The sequence below is a fragment of the Symphalangus syndactylus genome, chromosome 1, assembly GCF_028878055.3.
Source record: "Symphalangus syndactylus isolate Jambi chromosome 1, NHGRI_mSymSyn1-v2.1_pri, whole genome shotgun sequence".
NCBI lineage: Eukaryota > Metazoa > Chordata > Mammalia > Primates > Hylobatidae > Symphalangus > Symphalangus syndactylus.
This window is the reverse complement of record NC_072423.2, coordinates 100657908-100682191: the sequence shown is the minus strand read 5'-3', so window position 1 is coordinate 100682191 and position 24284 is coordinate 100657908. Positions and strand designations below refer to the sequence as shown.

General features: G+C 49.7%; 2 protein-coding genes across 6 annotated transcripts in view; one reads left to right on the top strand and one right to left on the bottom strand.

Moving 5' to 3' along the window:
- KCNQ1 (potassium voltage-gated channel subfamily Q member 1) overlaps positions 1 to 24284 on the top strand; it is a 404394-nt gene that overhangs the window by 204541 nt on the left and 175569 nt on the right. For all 4 annotated transcript variants that reach the window (XM_055271769.2, XM_055271764.2, XM_055271779.2 and 1 more), the window contains one exon: positions 10416 to 10536. In XM_055271769.2, the coding sequence (XP_055127744.2) occupies positions 10416 to 10536 (121 nt within the window). The remainder of the gene's footprint in view (positions 1 to 10415; positions 10537 to 24284) is intronic.
- The window catches only part of LOC129479150 (collagen alpha-2(IV) chain-like), a 122155-nt gene that overhangs the window by 70181 nt on the left and 27690 nt on the right, over positions 1 to 24284 (bottom strand). The window contains exon 2 of one of the 2 annotated variants that reach the window (XM_063635955.1): positions 4188 to 12833. The exons of the other annotated variant lie outside the window; for it this stretch is intronic. The gene's annotated coding sequence lies outside the window, so the exon portion shown is untranslated. Of the gene's footprint in view, positions 1 to 4187; positions 12834 to 24284 lie in introns of those variants that run through there. 2 annotated transcript variants of the gene reach the window in all.

Genomic DNA, 24284 nt, shown 5'->3' with positions numbered 1-24284 from the left:
GAACATGGATATTGTGTTCTTTACCTCCATGTCTCCAGTGCCTGCCATATAGCAGGTCCTCCAAGATTTGCTGATCTGCCTGCCCCACCTGGGGTCTCTGTCTCTCCCACAGCTCGCTGACATTAGCCATGTGGCCCTCTGTTCCCTGTAATAGGCCATTTCCTAAGTAAGCATCATCCTCGTTTCTATACGTTTTCTCTGATTACTGGAAATTCCTCAAGTGTTGACCATTTTGATTCCTGGGCCCCTTAAGAGTCCATTAGCATTGGAATGGAGCCCACAGGACCATACCAGACAGATGCCACCACATCTTTTCTTGAAGTAGTGTTCAGGCTGAGGGGGTCATAGCTGAGGGTCCCCCTGGGGCCGCTTGCTCTCCTCCTACTCACAGCCCTCCTGCAGCCAGCAGCAGTGGGGGAGCCAAGCTGAGTTGATTACTTTTGACATCAGTTGTTAACATAATTTTGATGTTGAGCCTCCCCCTAGTTCTGGGGTGGCTCTGTGTCCAGGCTCCAATTTGAGAAGCTATGGGGAGCCTCTCGGCCCCAGTTCTGGCCTGGCTGGGAGGTGGCCTGGGAAGGGACCTGTGTTTCTCAAGCCCGCGCCCTCGGGGCCTGGGGGTGGGGCCCCAGCAGATGTCTGGATTTGGTAGCCAGGGCCTGGAGCCGGATGCTGAGAATGAGGCCTGCAACTCATTTCCCCATTAAACATTCTGAGAACATCTGCACCGGTTTCCAAGGCTTCTCCCTCACTAATTGCTTTGATTATTGTGTGAAGTTAAGAACTGGCACATTTCCGCGATGTTGTGATGAAGGTGAAAAGATCGCTCTTAATTAGATTAAAAACATTTTTTTCTTCCTGTGTAATTTTGCCTTGAAAATCAAGGCCACTTTTTTGTTTTCTTCATCCAAAGACCTCCAGAAACTTTCCTCCCCACCTCTCCAGAGGTTTCTGGGGAATGTCCTGTGAGCTCAACTCTTGGAGAAGATAGTGCTTAACCCAGATTCCATTGTATATTAAAGTTTCCTAGGGCTGCTCTTGCTGCCTGGAACCTTCCCCTGAAAATGTGTCTTGGGAGACCTAGACAGTGACTTCCTGCAGCATGGAGACCCGGGTGGGTCGATTTTAGTTGTGTGGGTGGCTGTGTTGCTCTCTTTCCGTTTCCTGGGCTCACTCACGCTCAGGGTTGACCCTGTCCTGGCTCTGTGACTGCCTGTCTTCCTCAGCGCCCCCGCTACTCAGACCCCACCCTTGGGCCTGCAGAGCCATTTCCGTTCACTCTGAGATTTGTGTATGCTGAGGCTTGCTATATTCATTCTAAGGAGAAGTGTTTGGGGTGTGGGGTGTGGTCCTCAGTATTCTAAACTTGGATTTTGGAAAGCCCAGCATCCTCCCTGGGATTTCTCAGGATTCCGGAAGTCATCTTTGACTGTGTCACATCACTGTCATGCTTGAGGCAAATCTATTCTGCACGCCTTTGATCCAATGTGAGATCCAATATATTCCATAATTTGCATCAAACATCCGCATACAGCAGGGTGTGGAGAGAGGCTCACTGAAGGTTTGGGGAGATGAGCACTTGCATTACAGCAGTAGAAAGCCAATGTCCCACCTTAGGAAGTCCCTTTCCAAGAGTTCCCTGTGCTGTTGCAGGGTTAGGGCCAGGGCCTTGGCCTCAGGCCAGCTTCTTTCCCACAAGCCTTCTCCCTGCCCTCTGCCCTGAAAACTAGTGGGGGCACTGCAGACCAGTTTAGATATTTTGTAACCTTGACTGCCCCCAGGCCCATGTCCTTAGGCTCATACCTCACCCCCAAGTTTGTCAGGCACATTCCTGAAGACTCTCTTGGTAACAAATGATGGAACCCCAACTCAAACAAGCTTAAGCACAAAAGGGACATTTTTTGGCTCACACAGCTGGACCCAGCTGTTTCAGACACAGCTGGACCCCAGAGCTGAGATGATCTTGCTCACTTGCTCTCACTCTCCCCCCCCCTTGCACTCCCCTTCTCCCTTCCCGTTCCCTCTTTTGTTCTCCCTTTCCCTTGCTCTCTATCCATTGGCCCCATGGGATGGCTGTATCCTTAGGCAGCTACTTTCTAAAAGGGGCAAAATGGCCACCAGCTTGCATTCACCAGCTCAGGAAGCCCAGCAGAACGAGGTCATCTCTTCCAGGATTCCTGCCAGAATCTAAGGCCAGGTTCTTATTGGCCTCAGCTGGGGTACAAGCCATCCTTAGACCTGCAGCTGTACCTCCGATGGCTGAGGCAAGGTCCACAAGGACCCCTTTGGGGATGGCCAGAGGGTACCTGAACACTGCACACTAGGAGTGGGAAAAGAAGAGCCCCCTAAGGAAGATTTGAGAAGCTGTTCCCAGAAGCCAGGCCTGGCTGCTGGGCAGGCAAAAACAACAGGTGTCCACTCAAGCAAGGTATTTTCCTAAGCGGAACTGGGTGCCAGCTGTGAATATACATTTTCACTCCATTCCTCGCCTTGTTCCTGGCAGCTGTTGTGGGAATGGCTTTTACACTTTCCATCCATGTCCCTTACTTCTCGCCTCTGAGTGGAGACACAGGTGGTGGCGGGGCCACTCTGGCTCAGGGTCTTTGAGCCGGGCATGGGCAGCTGGCACAGGCTGTGGGGCTGCGGCTCAGCAATGTCACGCAGGGCCTGGCTGCAGCTGTCCGGATGCCCCTGGGGAGGGCTTCTCCTTCACAGTGCAGGATCCGCAGGGCTTTGGTGAATCCACTGAGAGGGGGAGATTTCTTGAGGGGGCCAGGGAGGGGGCTTCTACTTGCAAAGGATAGGGAGAGCTTCTGTTCATCCCTGTGAAGTAGGCTGGCTCAGGGAACTCGCCTGTGCCAAACCCTGGAGAGACATGGGTGAGGCAGAAGGCAAGGTTCCCGTGCTGAGCGCCAGGCACACATAAGCCCTGCAGCCGTACAGGGGTGGGGGAAATCTGCGGAGCCCTGGAAAGCTTGTGGAAGAGGGCTTGGGTTACACCTGGGAGATTAGGCCGGATTTTAATCAATCAGGAGGAGAAGAGCAGGGGGTGAGTGGCTGGGTGAAGTTACTAGGAAGGGCCCAGACACTGGCGGGAGTCTCTTGAGGGCAGAGGGCAGCAGAGATGGGCTGGAGCTTTGGGCTTTGTCATAGGCTGGACTTGGGGCTTGAATGCTGACCTAATCTGGGCAGGGAGGGGTCTGGGGCTCGATGAGAAGGCAGAGGAAGTCAGACCAGAATTTCTTGGGAACAGAAAGCCTCAAAGACCTTCATGATAGGAGAGCTCTATGTAGCCTCATGGGCAGCTCCAGGCCAAGTGGAGGGACATATTCTGGCAACTCTAGGATAAGATGTGCAGGGTCGTGGGCCAGAGAACAAGGCACAGATACAGGAGACTTCCACAAATTATTGTTTCTCGACTTGGAAAAGTATCATCCAAAATAGAAAACACAGACACAATAAGGAAGGAAATGAAAATCACCCAAAGTCCCTTCACCCAAAGACAAAGTTAACATTTGGATCTGTTTCCTTCTAGTCTTTTTTCTGTGCCTGTATTTTTTAAAAAATAAAATTCAAATCCCCCTATTGAGCAGGACCAGTGACTAGAAAGGAGGATGCTGTGCTGAGTTTGATTCCTGTTCTCTTGAGAGGGTAAGACTTGGCAGCCAGCATCCCCAGCTGGGGTAGTCGCCACGCCTGAGGCTGCCTTTGCCATCCCAGACCTCCCATTTTCCTAGAAAACAAAATTGTTTTGTTCTGCCCTGAAAATTTAGGCCCAGATCCTGGCCTTGACAAAGCAAAGGCAGCCAAAGAATTAAAGCATCAAAAACCAGGACTGTCTTAGGAAAGTGTGACTTCATTGTCACCAGGATGCTGTGCTCTTTGTCCCCAGGGACAGCCACTCCAGGCAGTTCAGCAAAGGGCACCTGGCATTGCTCCGGTACCTCCTGCAGAGGCTGGATATCCAGATGAACTGCCCTTCCAAGTACACCATGGGCTCAACCTTCTCTGCAGCTGTGAGTTCAGGCTGTGAAATACCCACTTCAGAGGTGGGGGTGACAAGCAAGACCTGTTAGGGCACAGCACTTGCCCTCAAGCCCTGGCCTGAAAGAGGCAGGACCAGTGTGTCTGGAAAGAGCTGAATCCCCACCCACCCACCCCCAGCTCCCCTCTATGCTCCCCTCTATGCTCTCCTAGATGCCTGACCTGGCTACGACCACAGGTGAAAACAGGGAAGAGGTGGCAGCTCTGGTCACTGCCTCCCTGTGGCGGAGAAAGCACGCCCCACAGTCTCCGACACACAAGCCAGCAGACAATAACCTCTCCTCTTGAATTGGAAAAACAAACCTGTGGAGCCCTTCTCTGCCCCTTGTTATAGGGGGCCCCATATGCCGTTCCCAGGATTAAACCAAAAAGCACACATTCCTCTCTGGCAGGTGCAGGTCCCACCTACTCTGGGCAGCCAACTGATGTGCACATTTTAATTTCCTAAAACACAAGGGCAGAACCTTCCTCAGGGGTCAGGTGGCTCACCCTTGGCCCTCAGGCTTTGGAGATGGGCACTTGTCATGGCTGTTTGGAAAGCAACTCCACATTCTAGCCTGTGCTCCATCGTTTCTTCTACATACAAGTGATGCAAACATCAAAATGTTTTTTCTTTCTTCCTTTTAAAAAAAATTGAATCCTGGATGAAGTTTTAGCTCTGTCACTTGACAACTGCATTATATAACCCAGGGTACTTGAATCTCAGCCCCAAATCTCTAAAATGGGGGCAGTAACATGCTTCTGCCAGGTCCCAGACCTGTGGGTCTCCGAATCTACACACATTCTTCAAGCCTTACAGGTCCTTCCCTGGTCTCTCTAAGGATGTCATGGGCACAGAGCCCTTTCACTCTGAGCCCTTCTCCTGGCTGTGACTAAGTAATGTCTGTGTGGTTTCCTGCTGGAAGTCTGCCATTCGCCCCCACGGGCCATGAGCTCCTGAGTTTATTTACATTTCCCTGATTGCTAGTCAGGCGCAACACCTTTCCACATGCTCATCAGCCGTTTGGATTCCTCTTTTGTGATGTGCTACTTTGTCTATTGCCCAATTTCTATTAAGTCATTTATATTTTTCCTATTGATTTGTAGGAGTCCTTTGCATTTTGTGGGCACTGTCTTTTCACTCTTTAAGGTGTATTTTGATGATTGGGTCTTAACTCTAATGTCAAATTAATCAGTCTTCTCTCTTATGGTTATTGCTTCTTTTTAAAAAAGAAAACCATCCTAATGCTGATGTCATTAAGATATTCTTCTATATTCAGTCATGTGACCTTTATAGTTTTGCTTTTCATAATTAGGTCTTCAATCCCCTAGAATGACAAGAATGAATTTTTGGTATAAGATGTGAGGTAATTAAGGGTCCAACTTAATGTTTTTCCAGTGTGGGTATCCAACTGCTCTTGAACATTTGATTGAAAAGTCCATGCTCTTCCCAGGATGTGCAGGCCACCTCTGATACACAGCAAGCTTCCATATTTGTGTGGGCTATTTCCCAATGCTCAATCCTGTCCCAATGGCCTATTTGTCTCTCCCTGTGTCAATACCACATTGCCCTAATGACCACTGCCTTGGAAGAAGTACTGATGTTTGGTACAGCAAGTTCTCCCACCTTGTTCTTCAAGAATATTGCCAATTCTTGGCTTTTTGCACTTCCAAGTCGCTGTTAGAATCAGCTTGCCAAAGTTCTCACACAGAAGCCTTGAGATTTTTATTAAGATTTGGAGAGATTTATTAAGATTTAGAGATAATCTTTTCAGTATTGAGTCTTCTAGTCATTGGAATGAAGGCATATTTCTCCATTTATATCTTCTTCATTGTCTCTTATTAAAGTTTTACAATTTTCTCCAGAGTTCTTGCATATCCTTAGTTAGATAATTAATATTCTTTTGTGCAATTGTATACAGGTTCTGTTTTCACTTGTTATCTCACATTTTTTATTTACAGAAGAGAAACAAAAATAGTACCAAGTCCCCACATCCCTTTCACCAGCTTCCCCTAATGCTAGCATCTTACATAACCATGGTACACTGACCAAAACTAAAAAATTAACATTGGTACACTATTAAGCTAGAGTTGTAAATTTATTTGGATTTCCCCAGTTTAACTACTGATGTCCTTTTTCTGTTCCGCGAACCCATCTAGGATCTATCATTACATTTATTGAGCATGTCTCTTTAGTCATCTCTGATCGGTGACGGGCTTCTCAGTCTTGTTCTTCATTAACTTGACACTTCTGAAGAATATCAGTCAGGTGTCAGTGTCCCTCAGTTTGGGTTTGTCTGGTGTTTTCTCAGGACTAGAGCAGGGTTATAGGTTTAGGGGAAAAATGCCAATGAGGTGAGATGCTTTCCTCGTTGTGGAACATGACATCAACATGGTTTATCACGGGTAATATTAACCTTGAGCCACTTGTTTAAAGTGGTGTCGGCCAGGCTCCTCCATTGTAAGTGAACTGCTGTCTTTCCCTTTCCATAGTTTAGTCTTTAGAAGTGAGTCACTAAGTATAGCCCACACTCAAGGTGGGGAATGGAGGAGTTCAACTCTACCTCCTGCAGGAGAGTATCAAAAAAAAAAAATCTGCAAATATATGGTAAAACTACCACAGCAATTAAAATATATTTCAAGGAAGAAACTGAAGTTTCTGAGTTTCACCAACTAATTTCAGCATTCATTCACGGATCATTTTCCTGCAGCAAATATTACCGTGATGTACTTCTATTTTCCTCAGTCCTTCTACATTTTTTATTTGGAATTCCTTTGTAAGGAAGATTTGTCCCTCTCCTCCAACTGTTTATTTAATTTTATCACTGTGGATTTGGGAGTATTTTTTGAGTTATAGTCCAATATTATTTATTTTGTCACTCAAATTGTTCTAGCTGTGGCCATTGGTGGGTTCATGTGTCCTTTTGATGTGGCCCCCATCCTTTTCATTTATTTTTAAGCATTTACTTCTTTTCTAGCACTTGACAATACTTCAGGCTCATCTTTTATTTTCCCTACCCTAGCCCTAGAATCATCCAGAGAGCCCTGGCTCCTTTTATTGGAGAATGAATAAAAAACCTGGATCTAGGCACGGGGTATGCTCGTGGCTACTGGGGTATCACTGCTTCTATCTCCTCTCAGTGGACAGAGCTAGGAAATATATGTATGTATGTAACCTGAGTACACATACATCTTTACATATCTGTATCTATATAAAGCTAACCATGAGTTCATACTGACATTTCTGACCAGAGTTCATCCTTGCCCCCTCCCCCACAACTTATTTATAGCTTTTTCTCTGACAGCGAGAAACCTGGCTCCCATTACCTACAGTTCAATTTACTTATTTGTGTAACCCTATTGTACACGTAGTACCGTATGTGAAGCAAATTTACCTACTAGATTAGAGTGTTTATGACAGACTTTTGCTTTAACCATAGTGTCCAGTCAAAACAGTGTTTTTGAAAGCAACATATGCCAGCTCCTCCTCCTTCTTTCCTTTCACTATGTCATTTGTTTGTAACACATAGAATTCGCTCATCATAGTCTGCTTTCCATCATAGGGTCCTCCAACATCCAGGTTAATTTTTAAAATTTGCATACGGTAAAATCCACTCTTTGAGATTCAGTTCTGTGGGCTTTGACAGATGCCTGGAGTCATGTATCCACAATACAGTATCATTCAGAGAAGTTCCATACCCCTAAAAATACCCTGGGGTGAGTCTTTTGAAGTCAAGTACTTCTCCCCTAACCACTGGCAGCTATTGATCTGTTTTATGTCCCTGTAGTTTTGTTTTTTCTAGAATGTCCTATAAATGGGATCCTATAATATGTATTCTTTTGCATCTGGCTTCTTTCACTGCTTAGCAAAATGCATTTGAGATTCATCCATGTTGTTACATAAATCATTAGTTCATTTCTTTTTATTGCTGGATGGTATTCCATTGCATGAATATATACCACATTTTGTTTATGCATTCACCTGTTGAAGGACATCTTCATTGTTGCCAGTATTTGGTTATTATGAGCAGAGTTACTATACACATTTATGTACAGGTTTTTGTGAACATAAAAATTCAATTCACTTGAGTGGGAAAGGAACTGATAGGTCATGTGGTATGTGTATGTTTAACTTAATAAGAAATTGCTAAACTATTTCCTAAAGTCACTGTGCCATTTTGCGTTCCCACTAGTAACATATGAGAGTTCTACATGTTCCACATCCTCGAGAGTGGTTGATATTGTCAGGTTTTGAATTTTTTTTTAATTTATGGAATTTCATTGTGATTCTAATTTGCATTTCCATATTTATGTTAATTGTGTATCTTTTCATTTGCTTATTTATAATCCATTTTTAAAATTGGATTGTTCACTTTATTGTCAAGTGGTAAGCATTCTTTATATGTTCTGAGTGCAAGTCCTTGACCTGATAGGTGATATGCAAATATTCTTTCCAAGTCTGTGCTTTGTATTTTCATTCCATTAGCAGTGTCTGTTGCACAGCAAAAGCTTTTAATTTTGATAAAGTCCAATTTGTTGATTCTTTTACGAGTTAAACCTTCGGTTTCGTATTTCACAATTCACTGCCAAATCCAAGGTCCTGGAGATTTTCTCTTATGTTTTCTTCAAGACATTTTATGGTTTTATGTTTTATTTTAGATTTTTTTCAGTAAGTTTGTATGTAGCACCCTTTAAATTTTCATTTTCTAATTGTTGATCATCTGTCCTATCAGGCATAAATACTAAATGCATTAAAACTTTTACACACATACATATGTATACATACAACACATTCAAATAGTGAAATTAGGAATAAATTTAAGAGAGAGTTGTATTACACTGATGTGGGAAAACCTTCCTTTTTTATAAAGCAAAAGATGTTATCACTTTAAAAACAAAACATTTTCTAGGATAAAAGCAACATAATTCAGGTGAAAAAAACAGACTGGGGAAGATATCTATGCCTCATATAACAAGGAGTTAATGTCTGTAATCTATAGAAAATTCCTACAAAGTGATAAGCAAAAGTGAGCAAAGGATATGAACAGGCAATTCTGCAAGAGGAAACCCAAATAGATGCCAAGCCCATAAAAGGTATTCAACACAGATGGAAATAACAGCAATGTCTCAGTTTTCATCCCTGCTTGGTAGTCCCTGCAAAAGGTGCTGACAACTTTCATTCAGGCTTCATTCAACACTTCATTCAGGCATGGATGTGGGAAAGCAATCTAGCAACATTTATTAAAATTACTAAGGACACACCCTCTCACCCTGCTCCAGTATGTCAGCTTTTAAGAATAAAGATGGATATGGCATCATAGTCTGAATAATTAAGCAGCTTAAAACTATAAGAGCCTGAATGTCCATGATATAGAATGGTTAGCTGTGGCCAATCTAAACTGTGGACTATTATGCAATGACTAAAATAATAATTAAATCCATGCCTATATACCTAGAGAAAAATGAAATGAGCTTATGTTACAGAGTGACAGGAACAGAGTCACAGTGACATCCCATGTGTATAAAAGCAACTCCCACCTGGCATCTGCTGCTCAGATGAGCAGAGAGGGTGGGCTAGGGATCTAGTTGGCAGTTAACACTGATGACTTTGGGGGAGGAAAGCCATTGTGAATCTTCAAATTATTCCACTTCTCACAGATGAGTACTTAATCCTTTTGCAATAAAATATTTAAATGAAGACAAATATAAGCCAAGAGCAAATATTGATAGTGTCAACAGAGAGTGGGGAGTGATAAGGATCAGTATCCTGAGCTCCTGTGTCAAAGTTGCAGAGGTGGGCCCAGGAATCAGAATGTGAAGCCAGCTGTTGGAGGGACTCCTGTGCCTCACTGGGGGTACAACTGGTTGATGTGGCATCGTGTTTTGAGAAAGGAGTTCTGTGGCTGCCCCCACCTTCCAGGCTTGCCATTCTCGTGGGTCAGAGGTCCTATCACCCCATCTTTCCTGACCCACTGCTCTGTCAATGTATGAGTGTGACAATGTATGGTGGTGGGAGCTGTTGTCCCTTACCAGGCCTGTGCCTGTCACCTCTGTTTTATTCTTGACCCAAGTGTCAGTTGTGAACATGGGAAGAGGCCCAGAACCTGAGGTGGGGAGAGTCTTGGACACCTGAGCACAGCCCCAGGCACAGTTACCACTCTGAAGAGGATTCACTGGCCTTTACTCTCCTGACACTGAGGTGTCAGGCACTTTGGGGCCATCTTAGACACCCACCCACCCCAACACCCCACTATAAAACTGATTGTCAGGGCTGGAGCTTCCAGGCACAAGCTCCACTCCTCACCTGGCCCTGGGAGCTCACAGGCCTGGCTCCACAGCACTGGCAGGTTGGGTGGGAGGCCTAACATGCTGTCCCCACACTTTCTCCTCAGTGAGGAAGAGCCCAACACTGCTGGAAGTGAGCATGCCCCACTTCATGAGAACCAACAGCTTCGCTGAGGACCTGGACCTGGAAGGGGAGACTCTGCTGACACCCATCACCCACATCTCACAGTGAGTGCCTACATGTGCGTGAAGGGCTGGGCTGGAAGGGACTGGGGCTCAAGGTGCTGGGGAAGGCTTGCTCTCTGGCCAGAGTGCTATCTACTCGCCTAGTGCCCACCACTTGCCATCTGCCTGGCCCCAGCACCGAAGCACCAGGCAAGAGAGGAGAGCAAGGACACTTCCCACTGAGCCTGGGAACATGATCCTCTTGTTTTGACTTATGGAAAACCAGACTGATCATTTTCCACTTGTTTTCATGCTTTGAGAGTCTGAGATTGTTTTTCTCTCCCCCAGCCCCCTCCCCTGCCCCCCAAAAAAGAGACGACTTTGTTTTTTAGCATTTCCCCATGGAACCCTGGCCAAAGCCATGGGGCAGATGCCGAGTGCAGTCTGCCAGTTGCTGCTGCTGTCCTCAGGGGCTCCTTCAGGTGGAGGAAATGGCTGATTTTCCACGCCTTCCAGTTGGCCTTCCCCTGAGGCACAGCTGGCCTGGGATGCATGCCCGTCCTCCCCTACCGTCACGGCATGGCCAGGCCAATCCCCGGTGCCCGGCCATGGTGTGATTCCCCTGTGACATGTGACTCCCTGCTGGGGTGCCCAGCAGTGACAGCCGTGCAGTGGGGTCATTGGGGCACCCAGGTCCATTCTGGCCACAGTCCCATTCTGGCTGCTAACCCACTGGGGATTCCCCTTGATAAATGTCTTTGTGTCAAGATCTGTGAGTGATACTCGCGGCCCTTCTGAGGGTCACTTGTGGGAACTCTCCTTCTCTCTACTGACGTTTTTCTAAAGGGTGTTTTGTTCTTTGGACTCTCTGGGGGTCAGGAGGTTGTCCTGAGCCATGTGTGTCTTTGTCGTAGTGAGGCCCTAGGCCTCCTGCCTTTGCAGCCAGCCAGGTGCAGGCCTGGCCTTGCAAATCACTGAGGAAATCGGGACCCATGGTGCTGGGGGCTGCAGGTGTAACCAGAGAACTGGCAGGGTTGGGTAGCCAGAATGAGGCCACCTCCAGGGAAGGAGTGGCTGTCTTAAGGGGTAATTATTATCAGACAGGACCTGCTCACTGTCTTTCCAGGCCCCCCCAATTCACAGAGGTTGGCAGTACCTCATGGTTGGTAGGGTGTGAAGAGGCTCCAAGGGAGCCAGCAGGTCACTGGAAAGCAGGGGTGACTAGTCATGGACACCCTGAGAATAGGGCTCTGAGCTTCTGGGCCCCTCCTGGCTGGGTAAAAAGGCAGGAGCAGAGGTGTGAGCAGGCTGGTAGCCAGATGGGCTGCCCAGGTACGGGTCAGCACCAGAAGGCAGAATGATGGCTTACACTGTGGCTAAGGCTTGTACCAAGTCCTGGATATGACGGACCTCCAAAGTGATCAGTGTTAGAGTTTAGTGGCTCATGTTGTGTGTAATACAGGTGTCAGTGCCTGTATTGCCTCTTGGCTGTCCCCTCAGAGAGGGGACTGTCCCTTCTCATCCTTCTGGCTGCTTGTTTCTCCTGTTGGAGCTCTCGCTCACCTTGGTTCTCTTGGTCACAGACTGGCATCCAGACATGCAAAAAGTCCTACTGGGAGGAGAGGGCCATCACCCACAGTCCATCTAGCTGGGCAGCCAGGCCTTACCAACTCTTGGGTCTTGCAAGGCCCCTGCAGGTGAAGGTGGTGAGAGACCAGGCACTTATGTGGATCACAGCCAAACTTGCAGCTGCCCAGTAAATCACCACTATGGGGGTGAGGGCTGCCAGTGCTGGTATCAGCACATGCCAAGCTCCCTGGAGCCAGAGGTTACCCACCTGGCCAGGGGTGACCCCAAGCCAGTGTGGCTGTGTCATCTAGGACACTGGGCTGTTTCTTGTTCCACTCCAGGATGACAGGGCCTGAGAGACCTGAACATCCACCCCCAAGCTCTCCGCCCACTTTGGGTCTGGCACATTACCATTCTGCAAGATCCTGCAGCCTTTTCAGGTTGGCACTCCCAAGGCCTCCAGTGATAAGTGGGCCCAGGCAGGTCAGAGACTCCAGTCATCACCCAACCAGGTCCCTGTCCTGGAACTTACCAAGGCCTCCCTCAGAGCAGGCTGTTCCAAAAGTGGCTGCTGGATATGAGCCAGCCTGGGAAGGCAGGAAGGAGCCCAGGCATGGGGCTTTGGGTGAGGGATCTGAAGAGGGGACTGGGAGAGGGAAGAACAAGGAGGTTGCTGCAAAGGGGCCACCTTGAGGCATTGTGTTCTGGTCAGGGAAGACTCAGGGCTGAGGCTTCAGGGGAGCTGGGTTCCTGCATCCTCAGGAGTCAGGGTACGGTCCCTCCAGAGAAGCCTAAAGGGGAGAGTTGGCATGTACAGTGTCAGGGCCTAGGAACCCAGGCTCCTCCAGGGATACAGGCTGGGTAGAGGCCCCACTCCACCTGGGGGAGAAGGCTGGCAGCAGTGGGCACCCTGTTTCCTCAGGGCCCAAACCGCCTGGTGGCAGGGGTGTGGGGGCCGTGCAGGTCTTCTGCCCTCATTGGGGCTGCATTCCTTCACCTCCCGCACAGCCCACCCAGTGATGCCCATAATTAAACTCGGTTCCAGCTGCTCAGGGATGCAGCGAAGCTCCTGTGGGCAGCCTGGCCCCATGGACCCTGAACTAGGAAGAGAGGCACACGCCCTGGTGTGTGCGAGGGACAGGGATGTGTGCTGAGGTCTCACAGGGGCCAGAGTGGGTGGGAGGCAGTTACCAAAAAACATTTCCATTTTTCTTCAGCATTCTACTGATGTTAAATGTATTACCATGCTGGGCCAGTTCCAGAATTCAAATTAAAAACATAAATAAAGACACATTTTGTTTCCATCTCGAGCTTTCCCCGCCCGCAGGGCCCCAGAGAGGTGAGGTCACTATAGCCTTGATTACGGGAAGGTCCCTGGGGCTGGGCGAAGCTCCTCTTTCCGGGGCCTGTTAGCCAGAGGTGGGGTGGGGGGTGAGCAGGCCTGATGCAAGCTAGGGAGTCATGATAAGCTGAGGCGCGGGGTACCCAGGAGATAGGGTGGCGTCGCTGCACCCCAGCCTATAGGTGGGCCCTACTGCTCAGCCTCAGGACCCTCAACCAGCTCTGGGCAGCCAGGACTCAGCCTCAAACACACCTTTCAGGCAGAAGCTGTCTTCCTAGGTTCAATGGGGCACAAGAGAGTCCCTGCCAGCCTCAAACTCCCTGAGCCTGTGTCTCCCACCCAGAACCATGACAGGGCTTCTGAGGGAAAGGTGTGAAGTAGAGACTGTAGGCCTGCACGGGCAGTTGGGGAGAACCCCCATGACAAGAGGAGCCCTGTACCCCAAGAGCCAGGATGAGTTCCTGGGATTCTGACCCACTCACTATCCTCTGCTCACCAAGGGTCACTGGCACGACAGTGGGCGGGGATGGTGCCATGCCTGTGTGCATCCCTGTGCCTTGCATGTGGTGACCTGCCATCTAGAATGCCCTTGTCACCCATCTGCAGCTACCAGATTTCCATTCATCTTTCCAATGTCTGCTCAGCAAACCCCTCAGGACACACTCAGGCTGCACGGCTGTGTCCTCCTTTGGCTCTCAAAGCCCTCAGTACCAGTTCCCCAAGCCTTTCGAATGGTGCCAGGAGGGAGCAGCACATGTATAGCCCTCTTGGTCTCTTCCTCCCCAGAACCCCCAAAGCCCCAGGCATGGAGAAGCCCTAGGATTGCTGCTCACTCAGCCCTGCCTAAGATGAAGCAAGGACTGCAGACACATTGTGCCAGTGCTGAGGCACAGGGCTAGGGGCCTGAGGATCTGCGGCTGTGAACTTGGGAGCTGTGTGCAGGTGTGGCCTGGGTGAGCTTCTTCCAGCAACCCTGGGAGGCTGAAACCACTTTTGTGAAATCTTCCCTCACACTGCATCCCCAACTGCCAAGCCAGCCAGGACTGGCCTGGAATTCACACATCTGCCCCATTGGTTGCACATGGATACCTGAGACAGACAGCCCAAGAGGACAGGCCCATAAGCCCTGTAGCCTATGGCTCTGCCCAGCCCAGTCGTGTGTTTTCTCTGAAGGGCCCCCATCTCTTCTGTTTTGGCATCTTAGACGGGCAAGCCCCAGCTCGAGGTTAACAGATACCACCCTCAGTCCCACTCTCCAGGGAGACACTCAGGGAGCACCCGGCCCATTGAGATGGGCATGGGGGAGGACCAGGAACCCTGAGGCTGGGCAGAGGGGGTCGAAAGAAGGCAGAGGGAAAGCTGCAGAGACCCCCACCAGGTGACTGTGAGCACCTCCCTGGCAAGCATGTGCTTGCCTGGCCTCTTGCGACATGACAGCTTTGCAAATCCTTGAGCAAAAACAGCCCCATGTGCGTTAATTAGAATTTCCATGTCTTCAACTTTCTCCTGGACCCTGCAGAATCTCACGCCAAGATGTTCAAGTTGCTCTTTTCCAGCAAGGCCGCTGTGGCCTGGCTTTCATCCACATCACTACTAATGTCTCCTGAATTCTGCATTTGTCAGCAAGGACAGGGCCAGTCTGTGCCGTCTGGAAATAAGGGCAAACGTCACAAGGGTGGCCCCAAATTTGGCTCCATGGAACAAGGGGCTAGCTCTTTTGATGGGACCAGCTTGGCCTGGGACATTTTGGAGACATCCAGGCCCACTGTGGCCCACTCCCACAGACCCCAGGGTACCAGGCACTGCAGCTCTGTGAGTGTCTAAGCTCCTCACCATATTTCTCTCCCTGTAAACTTTGGTGGGAAAGGACAGAAAGGCCGTTCTGGGAACCAGTGTCCAGAAGGATGAGTGAGGGGCTTGTCAAGAACAGATGAGACAATTTTGTCTTTCTAGACCAGTGTCCTGTCTTCTGCAAAGCTCCAGACCACCTCTGTCTGCATGAGGTGCCAAGGAAGCCCTCTGGGGGCCCGCCCGGGAGGGCTGTGCAGGGCTGCATGAGTCATAGGATCCCTGTCAGAGCCCCACATAGCCCCAGCCAGGCTCAAACCCGTCTCTGAAATGCACGGGGGGATTAAATGTTCTTCTAATTAAATTAAAACTGAGGCGTAATGGCTCAGTGGGAAAGAGATGGGATTGGGAGTCAGATGCCCTCAATCTGGCTCCCAGCCTGCATCAGCCCAGCTGTGGCAGTCCCCCGTGGCCCCCTAACCTTTCCAAACTTCACTTCCCCCATCTGAGCATGTGAGGAAGAAGCGGCTGGCCTTCTAGGGCTGCTGTTATGGGGAGAGGGCCACACTGTCTAGGTGGATGGCCCAGAGGAAACCAGTGAGGCTTCTCATTTCCTCTGCAAGGGAAGGGCCATCCAAATCACCCTGCCCCAGTGCACTCTGGCAAGGCTCAGCCCTCTCCACTTGTGAACTCCCAGCCATGATGCTGCTCAGGTCCTCAGCCAAGCAGGTGGTGTTGGAGGATGTGACAGAGAGAACATTCACACCACAGAGGTGGCTGGAGGGCAAAGGACTTCACAACTGCACTGATATTGTCATGGAGACACTTCTGGCAGTTGGGACAGGGGGTCGGGGCGGGTTTGGGCAGGGGGCACATCCCATATAGATCTCTTGTGTGCTCTGCCTATACCTGAAAGCGGAGATTGAACTGCAGAGCATCTGGAGGCTGAAGCACGGAGGCGACCTAGTCAGGAAGTCTGGAAGCCGTGTCCCCTTAAGTGAGGGAGTGGGATGGGGCTAGTGGCCCTGAAGGCCAGGGCTATCCACCTAATTAGTAGGCTCACCTGGGCTACCCTGGTATAGGGTGGTGGTGTTAAACTTTTAGTTAAAGGGTGACGTGCATGCACACAGATTAGTACACAGGTCTCAAGTGTGCAGCTTGAGGCATCTTCAGTCCCTGGGACCCATGTGTGGAGCACCCAGAGGAAGCAACAGAACCCCCAGAAAGCCTCTCAGGCTCCCATTTCCTGTCACTGACCTTGAGATTAACCACAAGCCTAACTTCTAGCAGCAAGGACCAGCTTTGCCCACATTTGAACTTTATGCGGTGGGAATGATGCAACTCATACACCTTTGTGTCCAGTGTCCCTCACTCAATTTGATGTCTGGCAGCCTCTCTATGGGGCTGAAGGGAGCAGTGCTCCCTCATGCTCCTTGCTGTCTGGTGCTCCATTGTGTGCATGGCCTACATCATTCATCCATTCTACCACCTGTGGCCAGCAGGCAGTTTCTGGTGTAGGTTGCTGTTTAAGAATATTCTGTACATGCTTTTGGTGAGCATCAGGTTGCATTTCTGGGGAATATATGCCTATGTGTGGAGCTGCAGGGTCCTGGGTAGGCATATGTTTACTCTTACTGAATACTACCCAACAGTCTACCAAAGGAGTCATTCTAATTTTCATTCCCACAGGCAGCATTGTGGCTGCTCCACATCCTAACACTTGGCATTTTCCGTTGTTTCCTTTTCAGCCATGATGGTGAATGTCTAGCAACATCAAATGGTGATTTTAATTTGCAGTAACCTGTTGACTAATGAAGTTGAGTCCCTTTCTATGTTATCATTTAGTCAGATACATCATTCTGTATAAATTGCCTATATCTTCTGCCTGTTTTATGTTGATTTATGGTCCTATATGGATATTCTGGAGTCATTTGTCAGAGAGAGAGATACACACACTCTCTCTCTCACACACACACACATTGCAAATATCGCCTCCCCCTCTGCAGGCTGCCTTCTTCCTCTCTTGATGGTGTCTTTTGATGAACAGAAGGTCTTAATTTTCATGTGGTCCAGTTAATCAAACATTTCCTCTCTGGATAGGGCTGTTTGTGTCCTATTTAAGAAACTTTGACTACTCCAAGGTCATAAAGATATTCTGGTTTATTCTAAAGCTTTATTAGCTCACCTTTCCCATGTAGATCTGCACTCCGTCTGGGATTGATTTTTGTGTCCAATGTGAGGCCGAGGTCAAGGTCCACTCTTCCCCTACTTGGATATCTAGTCTGGCTCAGCACCTGGCATGGGAAGGCCCGTCCTCTCCCCACTACCCTGCCGTATCAGTGTCTTTACAATCAGCTCACTGGCTACATGTGGCTCTGTTTCTGGACCCTATTTGGTGCCACTGGTCAGATTCAAGTTGTTCTTTGTGGCCAGGACCTTGCTTCATTCTCACTGTAGTCTGCTAACAGGTTTCGACAGCTGGTCCTGCTGGCTCTGGCTGCTTCTCCTTCCCCATCGCTGGCTTTGCTGTCTTTGTAGGGTTTCTGCCTCACCATACATATGCCAATTGCCATGGAGAGCCTCTTCTAGGTGCAGCAGACTCTAGATGGGCATGGGAGAATGGGTATCCTTATAGTATTGGGGCTCCTGACACATGGCATCATGTGTCCCTTGTTTATTTAGGTTGACTTTCATATCTTTTACCCTGCCCTGTAGTTTTCAGTGTGGTGGTACAACAGCTTGTCAAATTCATTCCTTGTCAGCTAATGGTCTGGTGTATGTTCACTGAATCCAGGGACAAGGTCTGTCAGGGAGCCCTGGCCAGCTTGGGTCATTTCATCCTGCCCACAGGACACTGGGGCAGTCACCTAATCTCTATGAGCCTCGGTTTCCTCTTGTATACATTGGGAGTATATCTCACAGTATTAGTGTAAGGCCTTGAAGAGATGGTGTTAGGCATCTAGCCACATACCTGACTCGGGGAAATGCCTGAAAATATTAGCCAGCATAGAATGTCTCTTTATGATGGGAGATCCCGTTGGGACATTCCTTATTTGGCCTGAGAGCTTTTGAAACTGCCAGGTCATGAGTTACCATGGGATACAAATGGGATCACAACATATGGCTGTCAGCTGCTGTCCTTAATAAGATGTGCCTAGAGGCCTGAGAGTCCCAAGCTCCAGGACAGTCTGGAGTCAGGTGGAGGGAAGGGAAGTCTAGAGGTCCCCAAGTCACAACCTGAAGTCTCAGAATGGGGTTCAGGAGCTGTTGGGGCTCCCATGGAGGTACAGGCAGAAACCTAGCACTCACTATTCTGCTCTGGGGAGGGGGTTGGAGGCAGAATCAGTGGACTATGCCTCATGGCAGTCACAGGTGCCCCAGTATGCATCTGTCATTTGTTCTCATCACTGTCGGGCCCATCTGCCAAGGCCAGCACCCACATTCAAGCAGAGTGAAGAGCAGGGCGAGCTGTGCAGCTCACCTGCCTTTGACCCTGCACATGACGGGCGAGGAAAGAGGACCATGGTAGCTTGTCTCTAGGCAACCCGTAGGTGCCCAATGGAGAGATAATCTCAAATATGGTAGCAGAGTTCAGACTCAGTGGCTTTCAGATGCTTAGTATAGGCTGAAATTCCAAGAGCATTAACCAGACACCTACTATGTGTATTTCTTGTGTTGGGGTTAGAAGGAGATGCTGCTGTTGGCTGAGACACACAGCCCACATCCTGTGTGGTAGGTCCCTCAGAGAGCATCTAGTGGGCCTGTCCTCCCAGCTCACAGACGGGGAAATTGAAGCCTCAAGAAGGATAGGGACTTGCCAGTATCACTGGGAGATAGTAGCAGAAGCCAGGGCTCATTCCCAGACACACAATCTCTGGGGGAGCCTGGAGATGCAGGGCAGAGGCCGGGATGAACCCTGAAGATTGGTAGGAAGGCAGTGTAGCAGTAACAAGACAAAGGGATTCTGTGGCCCATGGAGCAGGAGGCAACAGTCTGCAGAGATTATCTGGGCACCGGCCAGTGGCTCTTGTGGCTGCCCTCTGCAATAAGAATTCTTCAAGTTCAGCCTCTATGTGCATCATAAACCTGGTGCCACCAGGCAAGGAGGTCAAAGGTCTTCACTGGCCAGTGGGCCACTGGGAAGCCTCCTGGATTGCCTGGACAAGGCTGACCTGCCCTCCCAGGACGCAAATTGGCAGGCCCAGCTTCATGCCTTCTCATGGTGCCCCAGAGCCCCCGGCTAGGCATTCATGCTTTAGATATATGGGCCCTGTAGGGACAATGTAGGTGTCCTGGGCAGGGGCTGCATCTGAGGCACACGTCCTTGGTAGTGATTGGCTAGCAGGAGGAAGTCTGGCAGTTAGTCTGTCAGGCCTGGTTGGTCCCATGGGAGGCCTGAGGTGCCATCTTAGAAAGAGGGCCTTGTTGGGAGAGAAGGAAAGAAAAATAAAAGGTAGAGAGATAGAGGTAGACAGGAGTCCAGGTCTGACCTCAAAATCAGATGTCCCCACCATCCCCAGCCCCTTAGCCTCTGATCTTCTCCATAAGTAATCTTTTCCCATGTGTGGCTGCAGCCTCAGAGGCTCCCTCTGAAGATGACACTGGGAATATCCTGAAAAAGGTACAGGAACACCTGGCATGCCTCTCCCAGGGTACTCTGGATGTCTACCCAGAGATTCTCCCACTTCAGCAGGCAGAAGAGCAACCCAGCAGGGGATATACACAAAGATCTGGGAAAGGGATTATTTTTAGGGCCAATTCAAGGGATTTTTCAAAGGTTAATTTTGACTCTGCCTGACTTATCTCCTAAGTCTTTGGCACTGAGCATTCATACAAGATCAGACTGCACTGCACCTTAAGTATAAACCTCACCACAGCAGTGTCCTGTGGTGCCCTGCTGGGGAAACTGAGGCAGACAGCAGGGGGTGACTTTGCAAGGCAATAGAGGCTACTTGGGAAGTAGGGTGGTAGGCAAGGCTTTTCAGAGAACAAGGAGCTACACACACATACATGCATGCACATAATCATTCTGACCCAGTCAGGGTTCTTCCCCCAAATAAATCCCTGCAACCCCACTGTGGTTATAGGTCTGAGCCTTCTGCCCCCAGGGAGCCAAGCCCTGGAGAGGAGGTGGGCAGCACCAGGCAGCCAGCCTGTGGGCCCCGCTATGCTTCCTCAGGCAGCTAGTCTCTGTATCTGGGGTAGAAAGAGTGGGCTAAAAAGTCAGATAGCACCCCTGACTTCAAGTCCTCGAGCGTGTGTTGAGCTTGTCTCCCTACTCTGGCCCGGTCTGCACTCAAGCCCAGTATCCTCCCCCGGTCCCTGGTCTGGACTGAGCAGCTGTCTTCTGCCCCAGGGGGACTTTTCTTCTCCCACCTAATCCTCCCTCTTTGGGCCTTTCAAAGGTGGGCTTGTTTTTCAGTGTTTTCTTTAGGTTCATGTCCTGATTTGTTAAGTTAAATTGAATTCCTTCCAGTCCGAAATACTCAAATGCTTTTTTCTGCTTTTCTTTTTGAACTGCCCCATGAACCCCACCAGCTGGGTGTGTGGGCTCCAGGTGGGAGCTCAAGGGGGCCTGATGTGGTGGGTGCAGAAGCAGTGTGGTGGGGCAGCCTTCACAGGCTGGTATGATTGAGCTCAGGCTGGTATGGGTTAGCAGATGAGAGTACAGAACTGTCCACCCCAGGGGCTCTGAAGAGCTTCAATTGAGATATCCTTCCCCTAAGGTCCCCACATTCCATGGCAGTGCCTAGGAGCTCTGTGCTCCCAGGCCTCTCCATTACCAGCCTGTCTTCCACATTGGAAGGTGGCCTTATCAAACCACATGGCCTGAATTTTGATTGGGAAAGCATCCCTGTAGGTGTCAGGTGATGGAAGGACTCTGGGTAAATGGAAGCCCTAAGACCAGATATGATAGGACCTTGCCCAGTGGACACAACCAGCTGATGGCAGAGCCAAGGCCAGATGTCAGGTTCCAGACTCCGAGTTCTATGCTTTTTTGCTGGTCCAGCATGGCCTGTCTCCTCCCTGCACCAAATCCAACCAGTCCCCTTCAGAAGGGCTAGATCAAGTGACCCCAACTCTGGGTTCTGCCTGGGCATTTTCTTGAGTGTCATACCCTAGCCACCTGACTGTCAGGGGAGCAGTATGTGGCACTTGAGGCCTTGGGCCTGGCCATGCAGGCCCACCACCGGTGGCAAGGAATCATGAACCCCAGCTGAGTCCCCTGCAGGCCTTGCCTAAAGGAGAAGCCAGTGAATCAATGTATACTTGAACAAATATAGGGTCTAGGGCAGGCCAAAAGGGACAGTGAAGTTAGCTTCTCAGGCCACAGTAGGCCTTCATGGTACTCAGCAGGAGACCCCAGCAGGCAGCATCAGGGCAGGGCTGCTGACCATCCCTGACCCAAGCACGGGGATAAGAATGGGCCCTGGAGCCAAGGCCAAAAGCTGAACTGTGACTAGGCAAGCTGAGTCCCCTGTAGATTCTGGGGACTGGGTGATGCAGACTGCAAAACCTCGGCCACCTTCTCCCCTAGAAGAAATCTTGAAAGAAACAATCCCACAGGCTACCAGGCCAGCTTTTGGAAACAGTCTCATTAGCAAACAAAGGGAAGTGACAGAGCAGAGCTCCCCTTGGCCTTTGTTTAGCCCACCTTCTGCCTAGGCACCAGGCCTGGAAGTTCCAACTTGGTGTTGGGTCTCCTTGAGCCGGAACACCTGAAAAGCCATACAGACTCCTGCTCATCACAACCACTTGTTGATGCTGACAGCCTGTAGAAAGATCGCTCTCAGCCTATCCCCTCCCTGGCCACACAGGTGGAAGACCCTATTACTTGGGCTAAAGAGAAGCTAAACGTGACCAGCCTACCCACCTTGCTACTGCTGATGACCACCCTGACTCATGTCCCTGGTCTGCATAGATGTTTTCCTATAAATGTTTAATTCCTGAGGTTGCTGAATCTCCGGGCTTGGAAGGCCCAGACTGGACAGGGGAAGGGGTACAGTCCCTTCTTGCTGGTATGTTGGGAAGCTCTGGTGCAAAGGACAGTGATGGCCCTTCAATCCCAGGCCCACAAACACCATAGCCAGGAGAGTCAAGGTTGGATATGAAGAGGGACTTCCTGAAAGCAGGCAAAGGAAGGGATGGGAGCTCAGCCCACTGGGTGCTAGACAAGGGAGTGTGTCTCTTTCCCCATGAGTGACAGCAGCCACAAGGGGATGCTCAGCATTGGGGGTGGGGTGGAGGGAGGGTCCTCCGTGCTTTCTGGCTCTTTGGGCCGGGGGTGCAGCCCCTCATTTGTACTTGCTGGCTGCCCTATGGGGGCTTGGGCTAGATCTCCCTGCCGGTGGGGAGGGAGGTGTGGAAGCTGGTTTGCCGGGGCCACCCAGTGTGGGCTCAGGAAGGGAAGGAATGTGACCAAGGCTGGGTGTGGCTGGGGAGAGCACAGCCAGTTGTGGGTTTTTCTTGGGGCCCAGATAAATGTGAGCAGAGCTGGAGGCCCCTCTCTCCCAGCCCCCAGCACACACACTAGGACCTTTCTTCATCATGCAGCCGTGGAGCTGGAGGCCAAGGACACCCTCTGGAAATCTGAATTCCATTCGCTCTTGGCAAAGAGCAGCTTCCTGCTTAGGGAAGGTGCATGCGTGTGCGCGCGCGCGCGTGTGTTTGTGTGTGTGGGCGTGCACGCACGACCATGGAGGCTGGGGGCAGGCACATGGGGAGGAGGGCTGCCTGTCGAAATGTGTAAGATGGCCCCAGTGTTACTAGGCACTAGATGGCACTTGCAAAGCCCATTCGGAGGATTTAGACAAATACCTCAAGTGAGTGAATCTGAAGCGTGCTAGTTGCATTGCCTTTTAAATAGGCTCTGGCTTAAAACAGTCACAGCGAAACATGCCTTTGAATTGGAAAGCCAGAACTTTTTGCAAAATAATTTGAAAAGTTTGTTGAACCTTAAACCTTTCCTGATGACTCCTTCCTTCTGAACTTAACTTGTTAAAGTTGCTCCAATCCCAGCCCATTGCCAGACCAGCTTCCTGGAAACTCTCGCCAACTGCTGGCCTTTGGAAAGGCTTGTCACCCTAATAGCTGTTTTTAAAAAAAAAAAAAAAAAAAAAAAAAAAAAGCTCACTGGGCACCTTGGCTGCAGGGTCTGAAAAGTCCTTTGTGTTAGCTCCAGCTGCAGAGTTTTTCCAGGCCTCGCTTCTGGGGCTGACTGGAGCTGTTTCTCTTCGTTTCCTCTTACAGTGGCGGGCACTCGGCCGGCTTCTTCCCGCCCGACTTCTCTGCCAGAGCCCAGGTGGGGGACGGGGATGCCAAGGGCAGAGCCCCTGGAGAGGCTAGTGTGGGCATGTCCTGAGTGGACAGGCCTGAAGGTGGGTTCACTACCCTCTTTCTCCCATCCTTCCCCCTATTAGAGGTAGTGCTCTAGTGGGGAAAGATTAGGGCCCCTCCTAGGTCAATATTGTGTCATTTCCCCAGAATAGCCAGGGCCAAACCAGCTCCCAAGCAGTACTGTTTCAGAAGTGAAGATAACCCACCTCTCCAAAAAGCAGAGTTTTGGCAATATAAAACATGAAAGTGGGATGGGATCTAAGTCATTTTTTTTAATGAGTTTAAAACACGTGTGTGCATTAGAAAACATTTAAACACAGACATGGGGCAAATCAATTGAAAAATATATTGTCATTTTGCATTAAAATAAAAGATGATCTGAAAATGGAAAAAAGTTACATAAAAACGTAAATATATCATGAGACATAGCAGTCACAACATGCCATACACATTTGTTTCTTTCAGAATCACTCCACTGGAAATTCTGTAATAAGACATATGTAACAGTTTCACTTCCTAGGAGATCCCAATTGCTCCTCAGATAGGGTGGAGAGCACCCCTTATTAGAGGGTGGTTGGGCTCTCTGGGAGCCTGCCCAGGGCCTGCCCTGACTCTGGCTCTGCCTTTCCCTGTCAAAAACCTCTTTGTGCTAGAGCAACCCCTGCTCCACAGAATGACATGAACCAGAGACTCACAGCACTGTGTGCGGGGAGCTGCTGCCCGCAGGGCATACCAGCCACGTGCATGCAGGGCTGCACACTGCCCTACCGTGCAT